This window comes from Centruroides vittatus, unplaced genomic scaffold, assembly GCF_030686945.1.
Source record: "Centruroides vittatus isolate TY-2023 unplaced genomic scaffold, ASM3068694v2 contig_883, whole genome shotgun sequence".
Taxonomy (NCBI): Eukaryota; Metazoa; Arthropoda; class Arachnida; order Scorpiones; family Buthidae; genus Centruroides; species Centruroides vittatus.
In genome coordinates, this window is record NW_027122575.1 from 223,205 (window position 1) to 246,812 (window position 23,608).

Genomic DNA, 23,608 nt, shown 5'->3' on the forward strand with positions numbered 1-23,608 from the left:
AGGTAACAGCAAATTCATTTGTAAAAATTAATTTTTATTGTTTAATTTCGATTTAATGTATATTTTTAATATTTTGAAATTGATTGTAATGTATTTATAGTGATAAAATGAGACTTTTCTACTTTAATAAGAGATTTTAGATGTTAAGGAACAGAACACTTTTAATAGCACACAATCATCTCATTGTTAGAAATCAAAATGCAATTTGCAAATATTACATATTGGGAGAAAAAGATGTAGCAAAGATGGATTTGTGTGAAATGTTTATAAATAAATATTAGAGGATACTGGACAGTACATACATTAAAGAAAAATTTGGTATATTTTTATCTGCAGAAAAAATAATGAAATTCATAAAGTCAAAAATTTTATTGAACTTTTAATCATTGGCAAATATAATAGACATATTAGGGTATTTACATACCAAAATATCATAGATATTTGCATAAATTACAAAGTTACATTATTTTAAACAAGGTAAGAGTTGAACAAAAGTATGGAATCATGAAAAATGTTAAACAAAAGTTTTTAAATTTTACAAATTTGATGAAAGAGCTTTGATTTAATATTCAGATAAAAAATAAAAAATTATACTAAGACAGAATAATAAATATCTGCAATTCAATAATCTTCAACAAATCATCAGATCTAAAATGTACTCTTAAATAAAAAGATAGCTAAGCAAAATAATTGTACCTGATAGTGATGGCAAACACCTTTTGAAATTAATAGTATTGAAATAAACTTTATTTATTCATACTTGTCTGCAGATTATAAATTCAATGCTGTCAGATAAGTGTAGATTTAATCTCAATGTGATATTGCAAATGAAAAGAAAATAAAAGATGTTATCCATACAGAATATAAAAGATGGAACCAGGAATTTTGTCAAATTTAACAATATTATTTAATAACAACAAAAATTAGAAATGGCATTCTCCTATTTTTACATAATTCTGTGGAACAAGATTTTTAAAAAATAAAACTTTACATAAAATTCTTATTTGAATATACTGCTATCTTAGGCAAAAAGTCACAACTATAATTTTAAAGATTGTTCTAATTAGATCATCAGTATGATTGTCAATATTGTTAAGAAGCAAACATTAAAATAATAATAAAGTTAACTTTATTCATTTATTTTTATTGAAATGAATTTATTGAGCAGAGCTCTGCATAAATCAGAAAATGTCTTGTTTATGATTGAAGTTTAAAGCAACTGCACAACCACTAAACATGATTTTTTGCAAATATATACAACTTGGCAAGGCCAATGTCATGATGAAGCCAGAATTTCAAAATTCCATTTATGGGCTGAGATATTCAAGATCAAATTTTGCCATGTAAAATTTATTGGCCAATTGCCAGTTGGAAGCTGGTCACAAGCTATCTGTCAATCAGGTTTCTGATTGCTTTCAGTTTACATTGATCTTTACAACAATTTTTTTATTTTGATCCTTACAATGAGCATTTAACATGCACAGCCTGTGGCTGCTCATGTACTGTACATATTTTTTAAACCAGTTGCTGGAGTTGGTAGGCCACTGGCAAACATATGGGTGTTTTAAACATTTCTTGACATTTTTGTTGGTTATGACAATGAACATGCATATACTTCCCTGAACCTGCTGGTTTTAAACAGCTTTAGACAGAACATTAGAAGCTTGTCACCACATTTATGTTTGTGTCAAGCTGAAACAGAAAAACCTATGCCATGGAGCTCAGTTTTGTTTTCCTAAAAAGATACCTAGTTATAAATAATTTTGCTTGTACTTTATTCAAATGTTATAAATTTTTTGTTTCTTTCCATTTAAATAATTTTTTATTTTGTTGTTATGATGTTATCATTCTATATATTGTATTTAATGTACACATATTAAAATTTAATGTTTATGAATTTTTGTCATCTACAGGTTGAATATTATGTTTCTCAAACTAAAGCAAATAATCATGCTGTTAGAGAAGCTGCTTGTGCATGCATTGCAGAATTAGCTTCAAAGGTAAATTCTAAATTATTTAAATAATTAACTTTAATTTTTATAATAATAATTACGTGTATGTTTTATATTCTACAGATAAAGCAAGATGCTGTAAGACCTCATGTTCCCTGTTTACTCAGTACTTTGTTGGAATGTTTCCAGGATGAGAGTTGGCCTGTAAGAGATGGTAAGTTTTAATATAAGAAGAATAAACTAAAATTAATAATTGGAAGTTGGTATTTATAATATGTTGTTAAAATCCATACATTTTTAACAAAGTTTAAATAAAATATTTTTGTCTGCTTTAGTTACTTTTATTTGGGCCCATATATTGAAATTTCATACATTTAGTAAAACAATTAACTAATTAAAATTCATAATTTGGTAATTATAATTAGAAAGAATATTATTTTTTGCGACAATAATTTTTCATGATGTTTCAAACATGCACAAAATGTACTATAAATATGCATAATATTTCACTTAAAGTTTATGTATAAGGTGCATTGCAAAAGGTTAGGTCCATTCCATTTAGTTAAGCAAACACAACACAAACACATCTAAAAAAACAATACACATTGATTTGTGAAGGTAACAGAAACATGTAAAAATAATACGACATCATTAAACTAGCATATTATTAGATGAATGTAAATGTACAAACATACAAAATGAGGTAATTCATGTGTTGCAAAAGTTTAGTTCCACTGTGTGGAATTGCACATTATCATCCCAGAAAGTGCCCTTTTTTCATCTCAATGTCAAAAACACGAGGCATGCTGTCTGCAAGTCGCTGGAGCATATCTTGACTTATCTCATCCCATACAGAGGTAATAGCTGTCTGCAGTTCTGCAACAGTTGGAAACTGATGTTCATTGGCATACACCTTCCTAGCGAGGATTCCCCAGAGGTTCTCCATGGGGTTAACGTCAGGGGAATTATTAGGCCACTCCATTCCATGCACACCATTATCTAAGAACCACTCTCATGTAGTGTGTGCTGCATGGATTGGTGCATTGTCCTGTTGGAATGTCCAAAATGGTCTTCCAACTCTTTTTCCAAATGACATGAGGTGCACATCCAACAGTTCTTGATAGTCTCTGGCCTTTGTACGCCCACTCAGAAATGCGATGTTAGTCTTTCCATTGTATCCAAATCCGTCCCAGACTATTACTGATCCTCCTCCCATTTGGCATTTGGAAAAGATCTCATCCTCTTTGATGTCATGCCAGTAGTAGCACCAGCCATCTAAATTAAATTATTTTTTGTTGCTGAATACTACTTGTCTCCATTCTCTACTTCAGCTTGAATGTTCTCTAGCCCATTTTATCCATGCTATCTTAGGGCTGATGTTTCTTCTTGTACAGCAGTCATCCATTGCACCTTACAGCTCTTAATAGGGTTGACTTATGAACATTAATTATTGGATCACATGCCAACTGTCCGATCTTGATTGTTTTAGGGTGTTTACGACCTGTTGAAGCTGATGTTCACTGAATGCTCGTGGACGTCCTGAACAGGGTTTTTGATTGTACTCCTCTTGGTTACATACGTAATTGTTCACCATGTTATGTGACTGATTAATCCTTTTTGATATAGCCCTGTTGGACAGCTCTTGCTGCTTTAATGCATTAATCTTGCCCCTCTCATAGGCAGATAACATCTTGCCATGGCCCATGTTTCCATAAACATTATATCAAGCAAATCATACAACTCATGGTTGCAGCAGTACGACAATTTCACTCTTAACCTGCATGAAATAGTTTGTAACCTTTAACTTGCAGGTTCATACTATTCTTCTGGAGATGTGGTGGAACTAAACTTTTTCAATACATGGATTATCTCACTTTATGTGTTTATGCATTTACAGTTGTCTAATAATATGTTAGTTTAATAATGTCATATTATTTTTACATGTTTCTACTACCTACAAAAATAAATGTGTGTTGGTTTCTTTAGATGTGTTTGTGTTGTGTTTGCTGAACTGAATGGAGTGGACCTAATCTTTTGCAACACACCTTATGTATTTTCCTCTTTCTGTCCTGTTGCACTAAAAGGGCCATTTTTTTTCATAACCAGGCCAACAGTGGGGCAGCTGGGTGGTAAGGGACAGAACTCAACTTATCCAGGGAAGACTGTCCACAAAAAATTCCTGAGAAGTTGCTTATTCCAGACTTGATCCTGAGTCCCCAGAGCAGTTGGTTGCTGCCTTAACCATCTTAGCCATCTGGCCATCAAGATTATGATTGAGACTTGAGACTACCTTGAGGAAATTCTGTACTTTTGATTTCTTTTGCATTTTTTTTACTTCTGTCTGCTTTTTCTTTTAAATCTTTATAAAATAAATAAACATAACACACATTTTGCAAACAGCATTGCCGGATTTATGAAAAATTTTCTATTACTACCCCTGAACAAAAGAATGAAATATTTCGTAACTGCTACAGAAAAATTATTTTCATCCTTACATAATCAAACTCACAAAAATATTATTGAACTTTTAATAATTGGCAAATATAATAGAATATTAGCATATTTACATACCAAACATCATAGAGATATTTTTCATAAATTACAAAGTTATAGTATTTTAAATAAGGTAAGAGTTGAACAAAAGTATGGAATATTTTGATGATTATTATAATAAAAAGCTATTATATTAAAAAATGTTGGATTTTAATATTCTAAAATGAATAATATTCTTGTAAATAAATTTTATGATGTTGTTATAGTGAAGTATAAAATTGAAATGAACATGATAATGAAGTGAATGATGGCACTCAGTAGTGAATTAAGTAAAGATAAAAAACAGTTAATAATTTTCTTGCATCAAGAAGGAAATTACAAAGGATAATAGCAAAAGCATTACAGTGCTCTCAAGGAACAGCTTCAAAAATAATTTCAAAGTTTAAAACATGTAAAGTACTATTTTTAGTATCTTAGGAAACCGACACTAACTGCGGCCGGTAAAACTTCCGTTAACCTAACGGGTACTTTACGCGGATTCGAGATTAGTTTGCCAGGCCTGGGCTTTTACGCATGCACCAAAGAAATTAGTAAGAATAACGACAAATATCAAGTCAAAGTAAAAGTTTCAAATATATTTAATTAGTAAATAGAATTTACTATGTACAATTGTCTATAATCCAAAACAAAATTTATTAACAAAAATCAACAAGTCAACCCGACAATAAACTCAGCTACTTAGCTTAACTTAATCTTAATTCCCCTTTGAAAATTCGACAAATCAAATACTTAGAAACTATGAACAGAATCTCTTACGAACTAAACGTCTATCCATCACCTCACTATACTAGGAACCTGTTTCTCTCAATCTTTTCGCTATCGTCAATCGAATTCCTCTTTAACACCTTGGATCGCCTAATTCTCAATCTGGACTTCGACCAGGAATCACCTCGCTCTGGAATTCACCTCGTCCTTCTTCAGTTAGCGTACTGGTTTTATGCTGTGAGGTGACGTCACAATTCAGCTGGGTTACTCCCCTTATTTACATACTTAGTTTTCTAACATTAAGTTTCTTTCTGGCAGCTTTAATTTTCCAACAAAAGCTTATAAACCATTTACAAAGTATTTAGCACAATTTTCTGGGATGTTATGACGGTTTAGTAAGTATTTCTTTACTAGTGAGTGTGGGGATTCCCCCCTCCATTTTTTTTCTGCGGACTGTTTATTTCCGCTGGGCAGTGCAAGTGCGCAAGATTTTTTTTCCTACGGCGCTCGTTCCTTTGTGAGTTGGTTTATCTTCTTTTTGGTTACTAATAAGAGAGTGGTGGGGAACCTTCGTCTTAAATAAACATAAGCCCCAAACAAAATATAATAAAACGAAAAAATAATAATAAAATAAAAATAACGCTCGGGCTCAGTTCCTTACAAACATTTTGAACTGTGAAAAAGCAGCAATGGGCTGGAAAACCAAGAACTACAACCAAGAGAGATTACTGTAACTTAATTAAAATTGTTAATGAAAACAGATTTTTGTCATCAAGAAGCATTAATTCAAAATGTGGAGAGACAAGTGTTAATGTATCAGGCATTATAGTAAGGAGGAAGCTAGCAGAAAAAGGTTACCACTTACGTTCATTGGAGGCTCTTGAAATTTACATGGCTAACATGAAGGGAGGTTGCATTAACTCCGACTATATATTAACTCAAGACTATATTCCAGTTCCACAAGCGTGGAAGTATTACAGTCAAACCTGTTTTTATGCGGGGGATAGGGACCGCATTAAAAAAAACGCATTAAAAAAAATCTCACGAAACTTCACGAATGGCTGTAAATAATAGTTTTCGCGACACAATTAAAAAAATAATTTTTTTATGCGGTCAACGGGGACCGCATAAAAAAAGTCTCACATAGAAAATAACTCAAAACTGTACGAAATAGAATTTATTGACAACAGATGTCAGCACTTGACTGCATCGTCTGGTCTATCGTCTGTTTTACATATTTTTGTCCAGGTGGTGTTTTGTTGACTTAAAAAGTAAATTATTTCATTTTTCGCACATTCATGCAATAATATTACTATAATAAGTGCATTTATGCTATAATAAGTTTATTTAGCTATAATAAGTCAACGTAAGACATGACGAATCGCACGAGACTAGTCGCCAACTATACCGCACAAATTAAAAATTCGCATTAAAAAAATCGCACAAATAAAAATCACACATAAAAAGAGCGCATAAAAACAGGTTTGACTGTATTTACAATGCCACAAAGCATAGCGATAATTTCTGATGTATAATTAGGCATTTAGTTTTAGGCATTTGTAAAGGAAAACAATTTTCCTTATCAAACATCATTTATATGTTAAAACGTCGAGTTAACTTTTACAACAGCATATATTATATTACTGATGAATTTATTTATACCTTTATTTAAAAAGTAATTTATACATATGTTGTAATACATAACGATCTTTGTATTGAACATTGGTTAAATGTTTAAAAAATTAGAACACAGCTATGTTTGAAAGCTAAAACTTTTCAAAAAATAGAGCGGTTTTTTCTGTTTTGTATATTTTTCCTGATGAGGGCTCTGAAAGACGGCCGAAAACATTCAAGCATTAAAGTTACTTGTTCATTTACTGCTGGAATTAGCATTTAGGTGTGAATTTTGTTGGTTTAAGGTTACCACTTAAGAAAAGTCAAAACAAAGCCCTACATGACAAAAAAATAAAATAAAATAAAAATCATTTGAAATGGGCCAAATCTCATAAAGACTGGAATGTTAATGACTGGCAATGAGTTATGTTCACAGATAAATCAAAATTGTGTATTGGCTAATGATAGTGGCAAATCAGTATACAGAAGATCAGATGAAAAATTTCATTCTGACTGTTTAAATTTGTCAGCAAAATTTCCTAAAAGTGTAATGGATGTGGGGATGTATAACCTGTAAAGGGGTTGGTGAAATGGCAATCATTGATAGTACATTGAATGCTGATAATTACTTGGAGTTATTAGAATCTTTGGTCGTTAAAACATCAGATGGTGATGAGGATTTCATCTACCAGGATGACAATGTGTCATGCCATAGGACTAGACAAATTAAGCAATGGTTTCAAGAACATAACATACAGCATTTAGAATACATCTAGACTATTGGTCCAGATATATCTCCCATTGAAAATGTTTGGAATGTTCTGAAGAAAATGGTCTTTAAAAAAGAGCTACAACAATAGAAGAATTAAAGAAGACAGTCAAAGAATTGTGGTCACAGGTTGATCCAGAACTGTGTAAAAACCTTATTTCTATAATGCCACAAAGAATAAAGACTGTAATTAGGGCAAAAGGTGGCCCTACAAAATATTAATCATTATTATTCCATACCTTTGTTAAATATTTTTCATGATTTCATACTTTCATTCAACTCTTACTTTGTTTAAAATGCTGTAATTTTGTAATTTATACAAATATCTTTACTAAGTTTGGTATGTAAATACTCTAATAAGTCTATTATATTTGCCAATTATTAAAAGTTCAATAATATTTTTGTGAGCTTGATTATTTAAGGATCAAAATAATTTTTCTGCAGCAATTACAAAATATTCCTTACTTTTGTTTAGGGGTTGTATTTGAAGATTTTAAGAATCAGCATGCAATTTTTTTATGGTTTTGACTATTTTCAACTTTATGCACTGCAAAGTCTCAAATCAACTTAAAAATACTGTTGTGGAAAGCTATAATGTCAGTATTGTAGATACAAAATTAAGCTAGTTGTATTTTATCTTTATGATTTGTAAAGATAAAATGCAAGTAGCAGGTTTACTTCAATAACTATGTTTTGTTTCCTTACACCTTTAATAGTAATATTTCAACAATTTCTGTTTAATGGTGTTAAAATATATGAACTTTAGGCTCAAACTTGTCAAGTTTTAGATTGAATATCAAGTCCAAATAAGAATGGATTGACTTAGTAATCCAAGTCCAGATACTCAGAACCAAAAACCCAATTACAATAAAACCTTTTAGTTAATTTTTCACCTTTATGATGATTAATGGCCTATTAACAAGTACATTTTTTTTACAAAAATTACTAAAATAAAGTGTCAAAGCTAACTCAATTTCACTATCTTTTCTAGTTTGATTTTTTTTTTGTAAATCATGTTCTCACTTTTTTCTGCTGACATTTTGCTATTTACTTTGTTATTCAAAATCTTGCACAAAACTGGCTATGAAATTTTTAACTGTGCAACAGTATTCTCATTTTTGGCAATTTATCATAGCATTCTACAGTTTCAAGTCTATCTTTGAGGAACAAATCTTATTTCTTATTTGCTTTTTCCGTTATGCTATGAGATACAGTAAGGTACTCTACTTTGATTAAACAATAATGAAAATTAAGTTTTCAACAACAGCAAACAGGTAACCTAAAAATGAGTAACAAGTGCCAGCAATCGAAATTTGAAGTTCATTACTTTATTTATATAGTATTAAGTGCAAGATTAAAACAAATTTAACATATTAAGTGAAAACATTTTATATGATTGAATGATTTCATTTAAATTGATTCTGACTGTTGTGCTTAATGTTTTCATTGAAACAACATGGTTTAAAACTGTTATCTGTTTTGTCAGTTGGCTGCTATTTACTGTCTAAATAAATTCAAACCTATCATTAATAACGTAGAGATATTTATAAGCAAATTTCCAATTACAATAAGTGAAAGTTTTGTAATGTTAGTTAATTTAAATGTTTTGGAACATGTTGATTTTGATATTAGAAAACTGATAACATCTGCAATAACAATAAGAGGCACTTACTGTATTTATGTATTAATGATTAATCAAATTTTTCTTTTTTCCTCTGTGATTTGTTTAGTAACTTGTTGAATGATTACAGAGTAAAAAACAGACCAATATTTACATAATAATAAATGAAACATTGGAATGCCATGATTTATTTTAAGAAGATTCTAAAAAATATTCTAGTAACAAAAATTAGAATAATTACATATTGGTGATCAAAACCTCATATTTGCTTTTCCAAAAATTTTACAGGAGAGCTAAAAAATGTCTTTTCAAGGGAGTAAAATTTTGAGTACAAGGTTGAGTTTTTTGAATACAAGTCAGAGTGTGTGCTTAAACAGTACATACCACTTATGAGGGATTTTGGCAATATATAAAAATTGACTTAATGTATTGTAGACTTATTATTGGAGATAAGAGTTTTTGATCACCGACCAACAATATATGGTATTTTTCATACATGCATTTTTCCAAACAAAACACATTTCTACACTCAATTTCTGAAATTTTACAAAATTTTCAGATATTATATAATTATTAGATGCTTATATGATCTCACTTATATCAGATGAAATATCTTTAATTTCGTGATAGTAATAATTTTTTAATTTTCAAAACTGAAAAATTCTGAATATTTATGCATGTGGATTTACTGTATATGAAATTTCTGTTTACATTGCAACATTGCATTATTTATATATATATATATATATATATATTAATATATTATATTATTATTACTGTTTTTTTTTATAGCTGCCTGTCTTGCTTGTGGGAATTTTGTGATGTGTTATCCTGAAGAATCTCGGTATGTATACATAATTATAAGTAAGTTATTTTGAGAAAATAATAAAATACTTAATTTTGCACAGCTTCTCAATGGAATCGTTGTATCCAATGTTTTTCCGGAATCTACATGATTGTATATCATCAGTTAGGCAAGGTGCAGCGACTGCACTTGCAAATGTAGTTCAAGCTTATGGTAAGTCAGTATTTCTTTAATATAGAGTAATCAAAAATTTATGTAATTCAAAATTCACTTACTATATTTTGATCAATAGATGATGTGCAATGTATTTTTTTATGTATAGAATGCATATAAAAAAATATAATCAGATACAGGCTGAACCACATCATTTTTTTGTATATTTTGTATGAATTAAGGAGTATTTCAGAAAAATTATGTATCAAAATTGTATTTGAAGCATTTTCTCAGTGCCAAACAATATTTATGTTCAAATGTTATTTTGTACTGCAGGTATATATAGTGATGATGATTCTAAAGTTCATATTAAAAAAGTAAACTGTAAAAATTCAAAACTAGAAGATATAAAAAACAGTATTGAGAATAAATCATCAAATAAATCAAAATTGTTACAAAGTGTAATAGGTTTAAGAATAAAATATAGATTATTGTACTTTATGGCATATAAGTTGTACCCTAAAATGGGGTACAACTTATGAAATTTCTGTACTGAAATGGTACAGAAATTCAGAAAATAAAGATATAGATTGATATATAGATTTAACATACTTATAAAGGAAATGTTGAAATTGATGACAGAAGACAAGAAAAATACAAATAACAACATTAATGATTTAAAAAGTGATTAAATAACTTTAAATTTATAATCAAATAGCCTAAGTGATGTAAATGCATCAATAAATTAAGTTAAATAACAAAAAGGAATTAATCTAGGATATTTTATGGCAAAAACAAGATTTATACTTTACATAAAGTATGGATATGTTATAGCATTTCACAAATATATTGTAACATTGCATCATTTTCCCTCATAAAAGAGGTGGTTTTCCTTTCCTTCCATCTTGCATGGTGAGTATAAATGTATCAAATTAGAATTGTGAGTTAAATATCTGTATACTACTTCAATAAATTCTTGTTTTAGGCCGCGACTCCACTAGCCGTAAAAGGGCCGTAAAACCCCTCACCGTAAAAGCTTTTAATCACGTGACCATGATATTTTACGACCTGACTCAGGCGTAAAATATCATGGTCACGTGATTAAAAGCTTTTACGGTGAGGGGTTTTACGGCCCTTTTACGGCTAGTGGAGTCGCGGCCTTACTCATTTCTAAATTCCTGATTAATTTGGAATAATATCCTAATTTATAAAAATTAAAAATAAATTTAGTGAATTTTTTCAAGTATATTAAATAGTTGGCTATCCAAATAGATATCACAAGACATTGAACAATATAACATTAAATAATTTGAATACATAAATTTAATTTTAAAATGTCCTTGAAAACTATGCTCTTCGATCTGTTGTGTTTATAATTATCATTTGGAGGGAAAATAAAATTTCAGATACAGATGTAGAATTGTAATAGATTTTGTATCGGTTATTATGTAATTAAGACCAGGGCCAGATCATCACATAGACAAATGTCTAGGGTCCGGTTTTTTGAAGGGCCTGGTCAAACAGTCTATTTTGAAAATATTTGCAAATAAGATAGTTCACTTTTCTAAATTTTTAGATAAAGTTTATTCGTATTTATATAATTACTTTTTAAAAATTATATTGGCTTTTATTTAAATTATCTTTTTCATTATTCAATTTACCTTTCATGGGTAAAATATTATATTATTTAAATATTAACCCAGGGGTGGCCAACGTTTTGCATACCATGTGCCAATTTTTTGACAGACAAGTTCAGTTGTGCCATATAACTCGAACACTTTTTATAGCGCCTTACGTTCATTGTTAGGGGTTGGTAAATAGAGATAAGAATAAACCTGCTTTGCTTAGAGGAGAAAAAGGAATAACTTAATCACGCAGTTAAATTAATTAATTTATGCCAGTTTATTGAAGCACTAATTTACAATAGTCAGCAATGATATCCTGTACAAGAGGGTGATCGCTTCATGATGGTGCTATGGCTGCCAGAGTCTTGTTTGGTGAAGATTACTCTGCACCACAATTGTTGGCACTGAGAACGAGATCAGCTTGGAATTTGGACCTGTCTGTTCTGTCTGCTTGCTAGGAGTCCTGGTCCTGGCGTTTGTTTAATGACCTGTTTAATATACAGGGTTGGCCAGCGAAAACGAAACGGCAGAGTGTTCATGTTCGTCCAAGCAAAGCGCTGGGACAGGTCGATTTTACTCTCGAGGGGACATCTTTTGCAATAAAGTTTTTGCGATTCTGAATATTAACTAAACAATCATTTTTTTTCGAAATAAATGCTTTTTTAGTTAATACAAAATAAATGAGTTTTTAAAATTTTTTGTTGTCTGTTGTATTCAAAATCGCAAAAATTTTATTGCAAAAGATGTCCCCTCGAGAGTAAAATCGACCTGTCCGAGCGCTTTGCTTGGACGAACACGAACACTCTGCCGTTTCGTTTTCGCTGGCCCACCCTGTATAATAGAAGTATGTTTATAGATATAATTAACTTTTTAAAATGATTTAATTATTGTATGTAAAACAATATCTATTACAGCACATACACATTACTTACCATTAATGAAACTTTTGACCCTGTTTGGATTTCGCTAGTTTTTTAATTTTTGGTGTTAAATTTGTTACTGAGAGCAGCAGAGAATTCTTCAAATTTGAATCAGTTATTTGTGATCTTGTTTTACTTTTAATCAATTTCATTGATGAAAATGCTTGTTCACATCTAAATGTTGTTCCAAAGCGACATATATAATTTTTTTGCAAATTTTCTTAGCTCTGGAAAATGTTCACATGGTAATGATCACCAGAAATTAATTATGTCAGATGCGTTTTGATCTGGAAAAAGCTCATCAAATCTGCTTTTTAAGAATGAATTTGTTTTTAAATCAATCAGTTCCATTTGTATGTTACTAGGCATCTGCATTATGTTTTGTTCACTAAGTGAAAATAGGTTTATAAAAGCAAGAATGCAGTTTTTTCTTTAGCAAAATCATGAAAAACAACTTTCAAATGTCTCTTGCAATATCTTAATTTTTTCAATACATTTGATCAAATTGCTATTATTTTTAGCACATTCACTCTGCTCTTTTAAGCATGGAAATTGACTGAAATCTTCATTTTCTAACTGAGAGATGAACAGTTTTAATTTCATTTCGAATGAACTGATGCTATTTACTAAGCTAGGAAATAATTTATTCTTGCCTTGTAGTTTTAAATTTAAATCATTCAGATGGCTAGTAATATCAACCAAAAATGCCAAATCAAATAGCCAGTTGTTAATAGGGTTCTTTCATCAGGTAATTCATTTTCCTGTTCTAAAAAATTAGAAACAGCATTTTTCAATTTCCAAAATCTACTCAAAACCTGCCCTCTAGATAGCCAGTGCACTTCACAATGAAGGTTAAGATCACCGTATTCCAAATCTAACAATTCACAATATTCTCTGAATTCTCGTCTATTTAATGCTCTTGCTCTAATTTTATTCACACATTTAATAACCAGTAACATAACAAAACATATTGCATATTTAAAGTTTTGGCACACAGTATCTCTTGGTGTATAATGCAATGATATTTTAGTATAGGACGATTTAAAAAATTTTCAAGCAAAGTTACAGTGCTATTGACTTTACCTATCATTGATGGTGCTCTGTCAGTACACACACTAATGAGTTTGTTACAATCTAATTTTAGATTTTCTAGGCATGATTTTACTTTTTCAAATGTCTGATCCTCTTGTTTTACCATGCAATAACTCCAGACTGGCAAGTTCTTCAAAGACATTAAAATTATCATCAATTCCTCTTATAAAAATGTTTAACTGTGCAACATCAGATATGTCCGTTGATTCATCCAAAGCTAGAGAAAAGAAAGTACAAGAATGGACAAGGTCTTCTAATTGCTGGGATACATCTTGAGAGAGTTCCTCAATACGTCTCATAACTGTCTGCCTTGATATAACAATTTTGTCTGCTTTCCTTTCAATAACTTTATTATCAAGATGGCGTGCAAATATTTGAAGACAAGGCTTAACAATTTCTTCTCCATCAGAAAAAGGTTTTTTTTTTTCCGCCAATGCTAAAGCAATTTCATGTGACGCTTCTGTCATTGCTAAGTCTTCACAACTTACTTTAGCAAATATATTTTGTCTTCTTCTGATTTCTTCCTTTTTCTTACTCACATATTCTTTTCGCAACTCAGATCCAAGAACAAACTTCATTTTTTCTTCTATATATGTCTGATGCTGTGTTTTATAGTGTCAATTAAGATCATGTCTTCTATTATGTGAAAAAGTACTTTCACAAACAATGCAAAACGGTTTTCCTGATGAATTTGCTATAAATAATAACTCATTTTCCCACTGTTCATTAAATTCATGCCTACTATCATTCCCTGCACTTCTTTTAGTCATTTTATTTTGCACTGTAATGGATAAAAGGAATTTTAGAAAACATAGAAAAGTACAGTACAAAACTCTAAAAAAATGTTGAAATAGAACAAACACTTACATACATCGTATCACACAAAATAAAAAAAAAAACACAAACCCACAAAACGCTCTCACAAAAACTCTGTTTCCAAACTGGACACCACCAGGGCTCACTCAGAACTAGTGTTGCCAGATGTTTTTAGTGTTTGTAAACAAAAATTTTTTTAAAAGTAGCCAATCCCTAAAAAATTCTTTTAATAACCCAAGATTTGACGATAAAATTAAAAAAAAACCATTCATGATTTTCCAGCAATAACTTTAATCACAGTAAATGTTTTTGGCCATTACATGCCTGTAAACTGATAGGAAATAAAGATCGCAAGACTCAAAATACACGCATACACTGTAATTTACTATGTGGAGAACACTCATTTTATCTGCAAAGTAGATTGTAACGAATTGTGCAACAAATGAACTTGCCAAGACAGACTATAAAAAATTAATTTTTCTATGTAATATTCTTAAATTCTTAATTGCATAGAAGCCAAATCTGGCAATGTTGTTGTGCTTCAGTCAGAACTGACTGAAGTGCCACTTGTAATCGTCCAATGCGCCACGTTTCGGCCACCCCTGTAACCAAAAAGGTTAAATTAAACAATTAATATTTTAAGGTAATATTGTTATTGTATAACAACTTTTGTTAGACATTTAATAAAATAAATTTCAATTTTTAAAAATTTATAAACAAACTGTTCAAACTTTTCTAGAAAAACTAAAATTTATTGTTGTATATTAAATATTTTTTATTAATAAAAATTTAAGATTTGTTTTAGTTTTTCACATTATTTAGTTTTGTTTTATTTATCATTTTATGTTTTTTCTGCGATCTATTTCTTGTGGGAGAGGGAGGGGGCCCGGTAAGAAGAAAATGTCTAGGGCCCCAAAGTGGGTTAATCCAACCCTGATTAAGACATTGAGATTTTATATAATTATTAGTAGAACATGAATGATGAAGTTTTTGAGTCTGTATGCCAAAATAGGAATATTTATAAAATTAAAATTTATTCATGTCAAAGTTTTGAGTTCAGAAAATTGTTTTTAAAGAAATGAAATGAATACACTTTAATTAGAATGGATTAAAAAAAGAAAAACAGAACTGAATATAAAACTGAAATTAAATCATGTAATTTTAATGTTATCTACATGATATTTACTTAATCACAATGACTGTTGAACTAATTTTGGAGTACTTGATATTCTATATTGAAAAATAATATTAGTCAAAATACAATGATTGCATTATTCTGTTATTTATGAATAATAATTATTATTCTAAACATTATACAATGAAAAAGAAATGAAATCATATGATACGGCATGACAAGCAAATTTTTATGGCATGCCACAGACTTGTCATCTCTGGACTCCATCCCTTTATGAAGATTACTAAATTTTTGTATTAGTTGAATAAATTTGCAGAATAAGAATTTTTTATTTTATAAAAATTTCTCAAACAATGAAAAAATATTTGAACATTAATATTATTTTATATTAAAAATTTCTGCTTTTATAAAAACAAATAAATGTAAATAAACATCATCATCAAACCCGATATATTTAAAAGCAATCGTCCAACTAAAGCCAAATATTAATCGGGCTAGAAATGGCTATAATATTAATAATTTATAAGACAATTTGGCACTAGAGTTAGGCATTAGGTGCCATCTCTTAATAAATTTAATAATTATAATTTTAAGAATTTAATTTAAATAATTTAGAAGTACTGGAAGAAAAGAATCTGCCCGAAGTGGGACCCGAACCCGTAACTCCTGCTTACCGTGCAGATGCGTTGCCAATTACGCTACCCAGACCTCCGGTCCAATCTCCTCTTCCAATATATATAAGCTTACGTTATAACCATCGATGATTATTACAATGCCAGCTGGGGATGCATCCAGCACTCATGTCCTCTAAACATTTCCCAAGGCACTTGACCAGCCATCACAAACCCTGGCAAGTTGAGTGCCTTGGAAGATGTTTAGAGGACGTGAGCGCTGGATGCATCCCCAGCTGGCATTGTAATAATCATCGATGGTTATAACGTAAGCTTATATATATTGGAAGAGGAGATTGGACCGGAGGTCTGGGTAGCGTAATTGGCAACGCATCTGCACGGTAAGCAGGAGTTACGGGTTCGGGTCCCACTTCGGGCAGATTCTTTTCTTCCAGTACTTCTAAATTATTTAAATTAAATCCTTAAAATTATAATTATTAAATTTATTAAGAGATGGCACCTAATGCCTAACTCTAGTGCCAAATTGTCTTATAAATTATTAATATTATAGCCATTTCTAGCCCGATTAATATTTGGTTTTAGTTGGACGATTGCTTTAACAAATAAATGATTTTTAGATGATACTTTAACATATTGAATTTTAAATAAATTGTAAAATTCTTTGTAGGATAAAATTTTCCACTTAACATAAAAGTAGAAAATTTTAATGTATAAAAAGAAAATATTAATTAGAAAATAAGGTTTCTAAAATTTCAAAGCTTTATCTTCTGAATTCTGTAATTTATATTCATTTAATATATAATTTACATTTTTTTAAATTGATTTTTCAGGTACAGAAGCATTTTCAATTGTTAGTAAAGAAATTGAAAAGGGTTTAAATAGTGTAGAGAATCAACCATCTGAATCAGAGAAGTATGCAAGTTTTGATAAAGGTCTTTCAACTTTTAGTGTTGTAAAAAAATTGAGAGATAATGATATGGAATTACATACAAATAAACAGGTTAATAAATTTTCTTTTATATTTATAAAAAAATTTTTTAAATATAATGTTTATCTTTTTGATCAATGTGAAACACTTAAATTTTATTTTGTAAAGCATATTTATGTATATCGTAACACATTTTGATTTTTATTTAGATGTATTCATGTGGATCTTTGGCTCCAAAAATGGGTCGAGGTGGTGGCTGCTCTGATCATAAATTCTATAAACCATCTGAGCCTTGGGAATTTGCTGATGGGTAGGTATTATATTTTTTAAATATATCAATTATTATTTGTATGATTATACCAATGATCTAGAATATACTACATAGAGTAGCTGTAGCAATGCCATGTTGGAAGAAAATTGAATACACATCTGATATTTTCCTTTTTATAAGAAATAAAAAGACGTAGTCGCTTCCAAAAAACTTTTGTTTTTTGGAAGCGACTAAGTCCTCCATCCTTTATTTAAATGTTTTTAAACAAGACAAAATATTCTGTAGTGGTAAGTTCATGCATTTCTAAACATTCTTTAATTTTACTTTCTCAGCTGTTATATATAGATAACAAAAAAATTATTATGTGATATATATAACCGTACTTTATGGCGTATAAAGTGCAACTTTTCTCCAAAAAAAATCTCCTAAAATTGCCTTTCATCTTATGATTTTGTGATCTCCCATAGACTAATGAATTACCCAAATGGCCCTTAGTAGGCTACACATAACTTCTACCCAGCCCAACTCTTGAATAAAAATGTTATTGTTTAATTAAACATATTATTTGCTGCAGCAAAATGGCTTTTGCATGTATTCATATTGAATATTTCAATGGTAAATCTTAATTAAAATTGACTTCTTACATGCTCTTCAGGTAATGACAATTTCATGGCAGAGTTGACCTTTTATTGTATGCTACTCATCCACCTCCAAATGCAAAAAGTTAAAAAAAAAAATAGTCCTCTAGCAGTGACACAATGATAAAAATTAACAAATACATTTTTAAAAATTAAAAAAATTCTGATCTTAGCTTTTTTATAATAATTAAATAAAATCTAAAAGATAGCTAAATTTGAGATGAAACAATCTAGATTTATATCACTTATCTAATTTTCTAAATCTCAAATCTAGGGGAAAACAAAAAAAGTCTAGATTTAGATGAGAAAAATAGATTTTAAAGTGACAATCCTGCCCCATACATGGTACAGACTTCAATGTTTTGACTTAAAGTAAGATGGCAGTTGATAGTACCCATCGTTGCCACCAAGACCGCTGTAACCATGGTCACAGCCACTCTATGTAGTATATTCTAGCTCATTGGATTATACATTAAATTACATGGTTATGCAACTTCTGCAATATGTCAAGTGAATATGGTTCTTAATCCCCTTTGATTGCTAATATTTACATGAGGCTGTGAAAAGATATGAATATGCTTACTATTAATAATTCATTAACTTCAAAGTAGCATTGATTTATAATGTATTGGGATGTGAAATTTCTTAAGAAGTATTAATGTTAAATTATTTTATACTTTAAATTTACAAAAGTTGTTAACTCCTTAAACTTTGACTTAACAAAGTTTTACTGTTTTAATAAATAAGAGTGAAACATAAAGTATGAAGTAATTCTTATAAAAAATGTAAAATTCACAATATTGCTACAACTGCTTTAAGGCTACATATTATGTTGAAGTTTTGTGACTAAAAAAGTTTAATAATTTTGATAAAATATCTTCTTATGTATGTTACAGAATTGCTCATATTAATAAAAATCCATCAGTTATATATTGAAAATCTTCTATTTAATTTCATTATAAACATATTTGATTGATCTGAAAAGTAAATTAATTTTTTCATAATTTCTTCAGTGAAATGAATAAATTTTTAATTCTACCTTAATAACTTACAAGGAGAACACCTCAGATGGAAATATCTGATCTTTTTTCAAATTTTTTCTCTAAGATTATTCTTACTAAGAAATGAAAAAGTAAAGTGGCTTTTTTTTGTGCAGATATGCTTTGCATATAGGATATTTTTATGGATTTTATATAGCAATACAGTCAACTCACGTTAATATGAATTGCTAGGGGAACAGTAGTTCACTTTATTGAAAGTTCATATTAATGAATTTCAGGGTCAAGGCTAAGGTATAATTTAGGGAGTTAAGACTTAATAGATGATCAAAATCTCTAAAATATAATACAGTATTTCGGATTAATTTGCTAAATAAAGTTAAATAAAATTAAATTTATTAACAAAAACAAATTCTAAATGGTTTTTCATATCAAACAAAATGAGATGATATTTGCCATTTAAGTGTGAAGTAGTATATCAGAATGGTTAAACAAAACAAAGCTAAAAGAAGTTTGTAATTTTTTCCCGTTGAAAATTATTTTAAAAAGTACAAAATATTTCTGGTGCCAGAAGAGTAAAAAAAAAAAAAAAACAAATTTGGCACAACCTAGCATCACTGTATGCACTTCCCAATATGCAAACTAGCAAGTTTGCATGGGACCACATCCATATAAAGGGATGGGTGTCCTTAAACTTTAACGACTATTTTCTGAGTACAGTAGAATGGTCTGCCAAAACCACATGTTTGAATTTCTCTACAATCAGAGGTCAAACCAACTGTAAATTGACTCCAAAACCCTTAAGAAATAACCCTACTTCCAGTTATGGCTGCTTTTTACAGTTAAGTAGACTAGATTCTCTCCTATTAGGAGAAAATCTAGTCTGCTTAAAATAGAACATTTATTACATTACTAATTTTTATTGTTCATGTCAAAAACTGTAAAAAGCAACCATTACTGGAAATAGGGTTATTTCTTAAGGGTTTTTGAGTCAATTTACAATTTGGTTTAACAAATTCTGGTAGAATTTTTGTTTGAAAATTAACATTGTGACAAAACAGGTGAAAAATAAAGACTGTTTTTTTCTGATTAGTTTTTCTTAAATTTTTCTGAACCAGGTCACCAGTATAATATGTCCTGTTAATAAAATAAGTCCTTGTAGACATTTTACATACTAATCACTTTATCTGTGTTTGCTTTAAGGCAAGTCGACTGTATCTATTCAATACAAGGTAACTAAACACAAAAATACATATTGCAATAATTACAGCTGTATCCATATACCTCATAAAGAATAAATTTTTCTTATGATTATACCTGATAAAAGTGTATGTATCAAATTGAGATTTCTAGTGCATTTCAAAAATTTTCAACATAAATTCCAACATTGCAAAGTTTATCATTCCTTTAATTACTTTTTAATGAGCAGACACTGCCATATGTATTCCAAATTAAATTTGGTTATGCAGTCTATGTCTGCAACTTATAAATAAAACTATCTCAGCACAAAAACTGTTTCACTTTTTCATCTTAATGCTTGAATTTTTCAAATTTTTTTTTTTTCTATTTGAGATGCTTTTCTTATTACATCAAATAATTTTAATATTTTATAATAATTTTCTGTTATTATATTATTCTTATTGATTATATTTCTTATGACAGATGTATTCATTTGGTTGCAGTGTTATCTCAAAACACAGCATTTTCAAAGCAAATCATAAAATTTCTTGATTTGATAACAAAAGCAGTGAGTTATCGACATTATACACATCATTTATCTCTCCTGGAAACATTATGTCAACAAGTAAGATATATAGTTTTTACATATACGAAGGCTATTTTTTAAATAAGGTCCATTTTTTAATAAGAAGAAAAATACTGTAAATATCATTAAAATATATTTTTTTCCATATTCTACATACTTTTATCTACTTTTCTACATAATTTCCATTTTTGTTTAAACATTTGTCATACCGCTCAACAATTTTTTGAATTCTGACTTCAAAGAAATCTGCTGCCTGTGAAGAAGCTCAATCCATGACTGCAGTTTTCACTTCTTCATCGTTGAACCATTGACCACAAAGGAACTCCTTTAAGTATCGAAACAAATGAAAATCACTGGGTGCAAGGTCTGGACTGTGTGGATGATTGTATCGAATCAAGAACGATAAAGCACTGTCCAATCTGTTTGTTTTGTGATCGTCAGAAAAGTCTTGGAACCCACGGAGAACACAGTTTTCAATAATTCAGTTTCTCCGAAACAATGGTATACAAAACTGATCTTGAAATCTGTGAAAATTCAATTGATAACGTTGAAATCATGAATCATCGGTCCTCTCGAATTTTGTTAGCCACATCACAAACCAAATCTTCAGAAATCAGAGAAGGTCTGCCAGGGCGTGGTTCATCATGCACATTAACTTGCCCATCCTTAAACATTCTTACCCATTTTCGAACTTTACTGTCACTCATAGCATTATCACCATAAACTTCACAAATCTGGCGGTGAATTTCCGCTGCTGCCAAGTTTCTTGCATTCAAGAATCGAATAACAGATCGTATCTCACAGTCGGCGGGAGACTCAATTTTCTTAAACATTTTAAACTTCTACAGCTCAGCATACAGACAGACGATATGGCTTTAAATGGTGTCAAAATGCGTGCCAAGCTTGCTCGGAGCAGAAGCGCATGTGTACTGCCGTGATTGCACATTATTCTCACTCTCATTCATAAACAGACCTTATTTAAAAAATAGCCCTCGTAGTTAAAATTTTTCAATTTCAAATTACCTTTTCCATCTCTTCATATTATCATCCTTGATGTCTCTTATTCTTACTTAAACTTATAGCATTACTATTTATTATTACTATTACTTATTCTTAATTATTATTTTTATTTTTATTACTATTTGTTTTGTTATACTTATAATAAAAGTCATTATTTAAATATTTTAAAAAATTGTACATTTGGTCTTTATTTTATCAATTTTGAATAACACAAAATTATTAATTAATAACAATTTTTGTATCTTTTTACATTAATAAAATTGTAATGATTAAGAAGTGGTATATTTCTTAGAAATGATAACAATTATCCTTAAATATCTTTAAATTCTCCAATTAACTAATCCTTAAAAAATTAACTATCTTTAAACTTAAAATAATATAAATGACTTGAAAATTTTAAAAAAATTTTTTTACAAAAAGAAATTATTATTATTATGTTGGGTTTAGTGGGTTATACTCGGTTGACACTGGTGGCTATGTACTATGCCGACCAGAGTCAAGGCATAGCAACCAAAACAAAACTAAAATTAAATAAGTGTCAGTGTCTGTATTCAGAAATTTCCTAACAATATGACATGTATTCAGCATAGTGGCCGTCTGTAGTGTGATGTATGTATTTCTATTCAATTGTAATGTTCCAGGCTTTTGTGTAGTGTGTGTGGAGTATCACACCTGTACAGGAGAGAACAGCAAATACCACACACCTATACAGGAGAGAACAGCAAATACCACACACCTGTACAGGAGAGAATAAGCACCCTATCCATCCTCCACAGATGCATTATTTCATGGGCGAGTTCTGTGTACTTGCTAATTTTTTCAGTGAATGTGTTTTGTACATTCTGAGTGTTTGGAATGGATATGTCTATAATGTATGTGATTTTATTGTGTTTGCCAATGAGTCTGGTCTGTTGTGGTAAATTGTTTTATCTGTGATTATGGCTGTCATAGTATGTTTTGTGTGTGTTGTTTTCCAATACTGTCTGTGGAATATACTTGTAGTATGATTCATGGATGTCTAATAATTTGTGTTTCTTTGCAAGCTCTTGGTGTATTATATTTGCTACTTGGTTATGTCTGTGTAAATAATCTGTCTGTGCCAAGAGCTTGCAACTAGAAGTGACGTGTTGTATATTTTCTGGCATAATGTGACATTTTCCGCATGTGTCATTTGTGAGTGTTGTATCTCTGAGTATGTGTTTTCTGCGTTTTTAGTATTTATGACCTGATCCTGTATGGCGATCATGAATCCTTCCGTCTCCCCAAAGAGGCATCCCCATGCTAACCAGATGTTGGACGCAGTTTTGTCAACAAAATCTTGGGCCAGGTCGTAAGGATGCCTGCCATGGAGTGCCTTTTGAGCCCACAATTGCTTAACAGTGTTTATGCTTTATTATTATTATTATTATTATATTGGGTTAAGTGAGATATACTCGGTTAACACCGGTGGCTGTGTACTATGCCGGACCAAAGTCAAGGCATAGTAACCAAAACAGAAATTAAAGAAGTGTATCAGTGTGTGTGTCTGTATTCAGGAATTTTCTCACAATATGACATGTATTCAATATAGTGGCCTTCTGTAGTGTGATGTATGTG

General features: G+C 30.0%; 1 protein-coding gene across 1 annotated transcript in view; it reads left to right on the plus strand.

Moving 5' to 3' along the window:
* Window positions 1-23,608, plus strand: part of LOC136983562 (uncharacterized) — an 81,956-nt gene that overhangs the window by 42,615 nt on the left and 15,733 nt on the right. Inside the window, exons 8-14 of the mRNA XM_067280345.1 lie at window positions 1,914-2,000; window positions 2,076-2,166; window positions 10,007-10,058; window positions 10,123-10,232; window positions 17,223-17,392; window positions 17,530-17,630; window positions 20,890-21,031. Coding sequence (XP_067136446.1) covers window positions 1,914-2,000; window positions 2,076-2,166; window positions 10,007-10,058; window positions 10,123-10,232; window positions 17,223-17,392; window positions 17,530-17,630; window positions 20,890-21,031 — 753 coding nt within the window. The remainder of the gene's footprint in view (window positions 1-1,913; window positions 2,001-2,075; window positions 2,167-10,006; window positions 10,059-10,122; window positions 10,233-17,222; window positions 17,393-17,529; window positions 17,631-20,889; window positions 21,032-23,608) is intronic.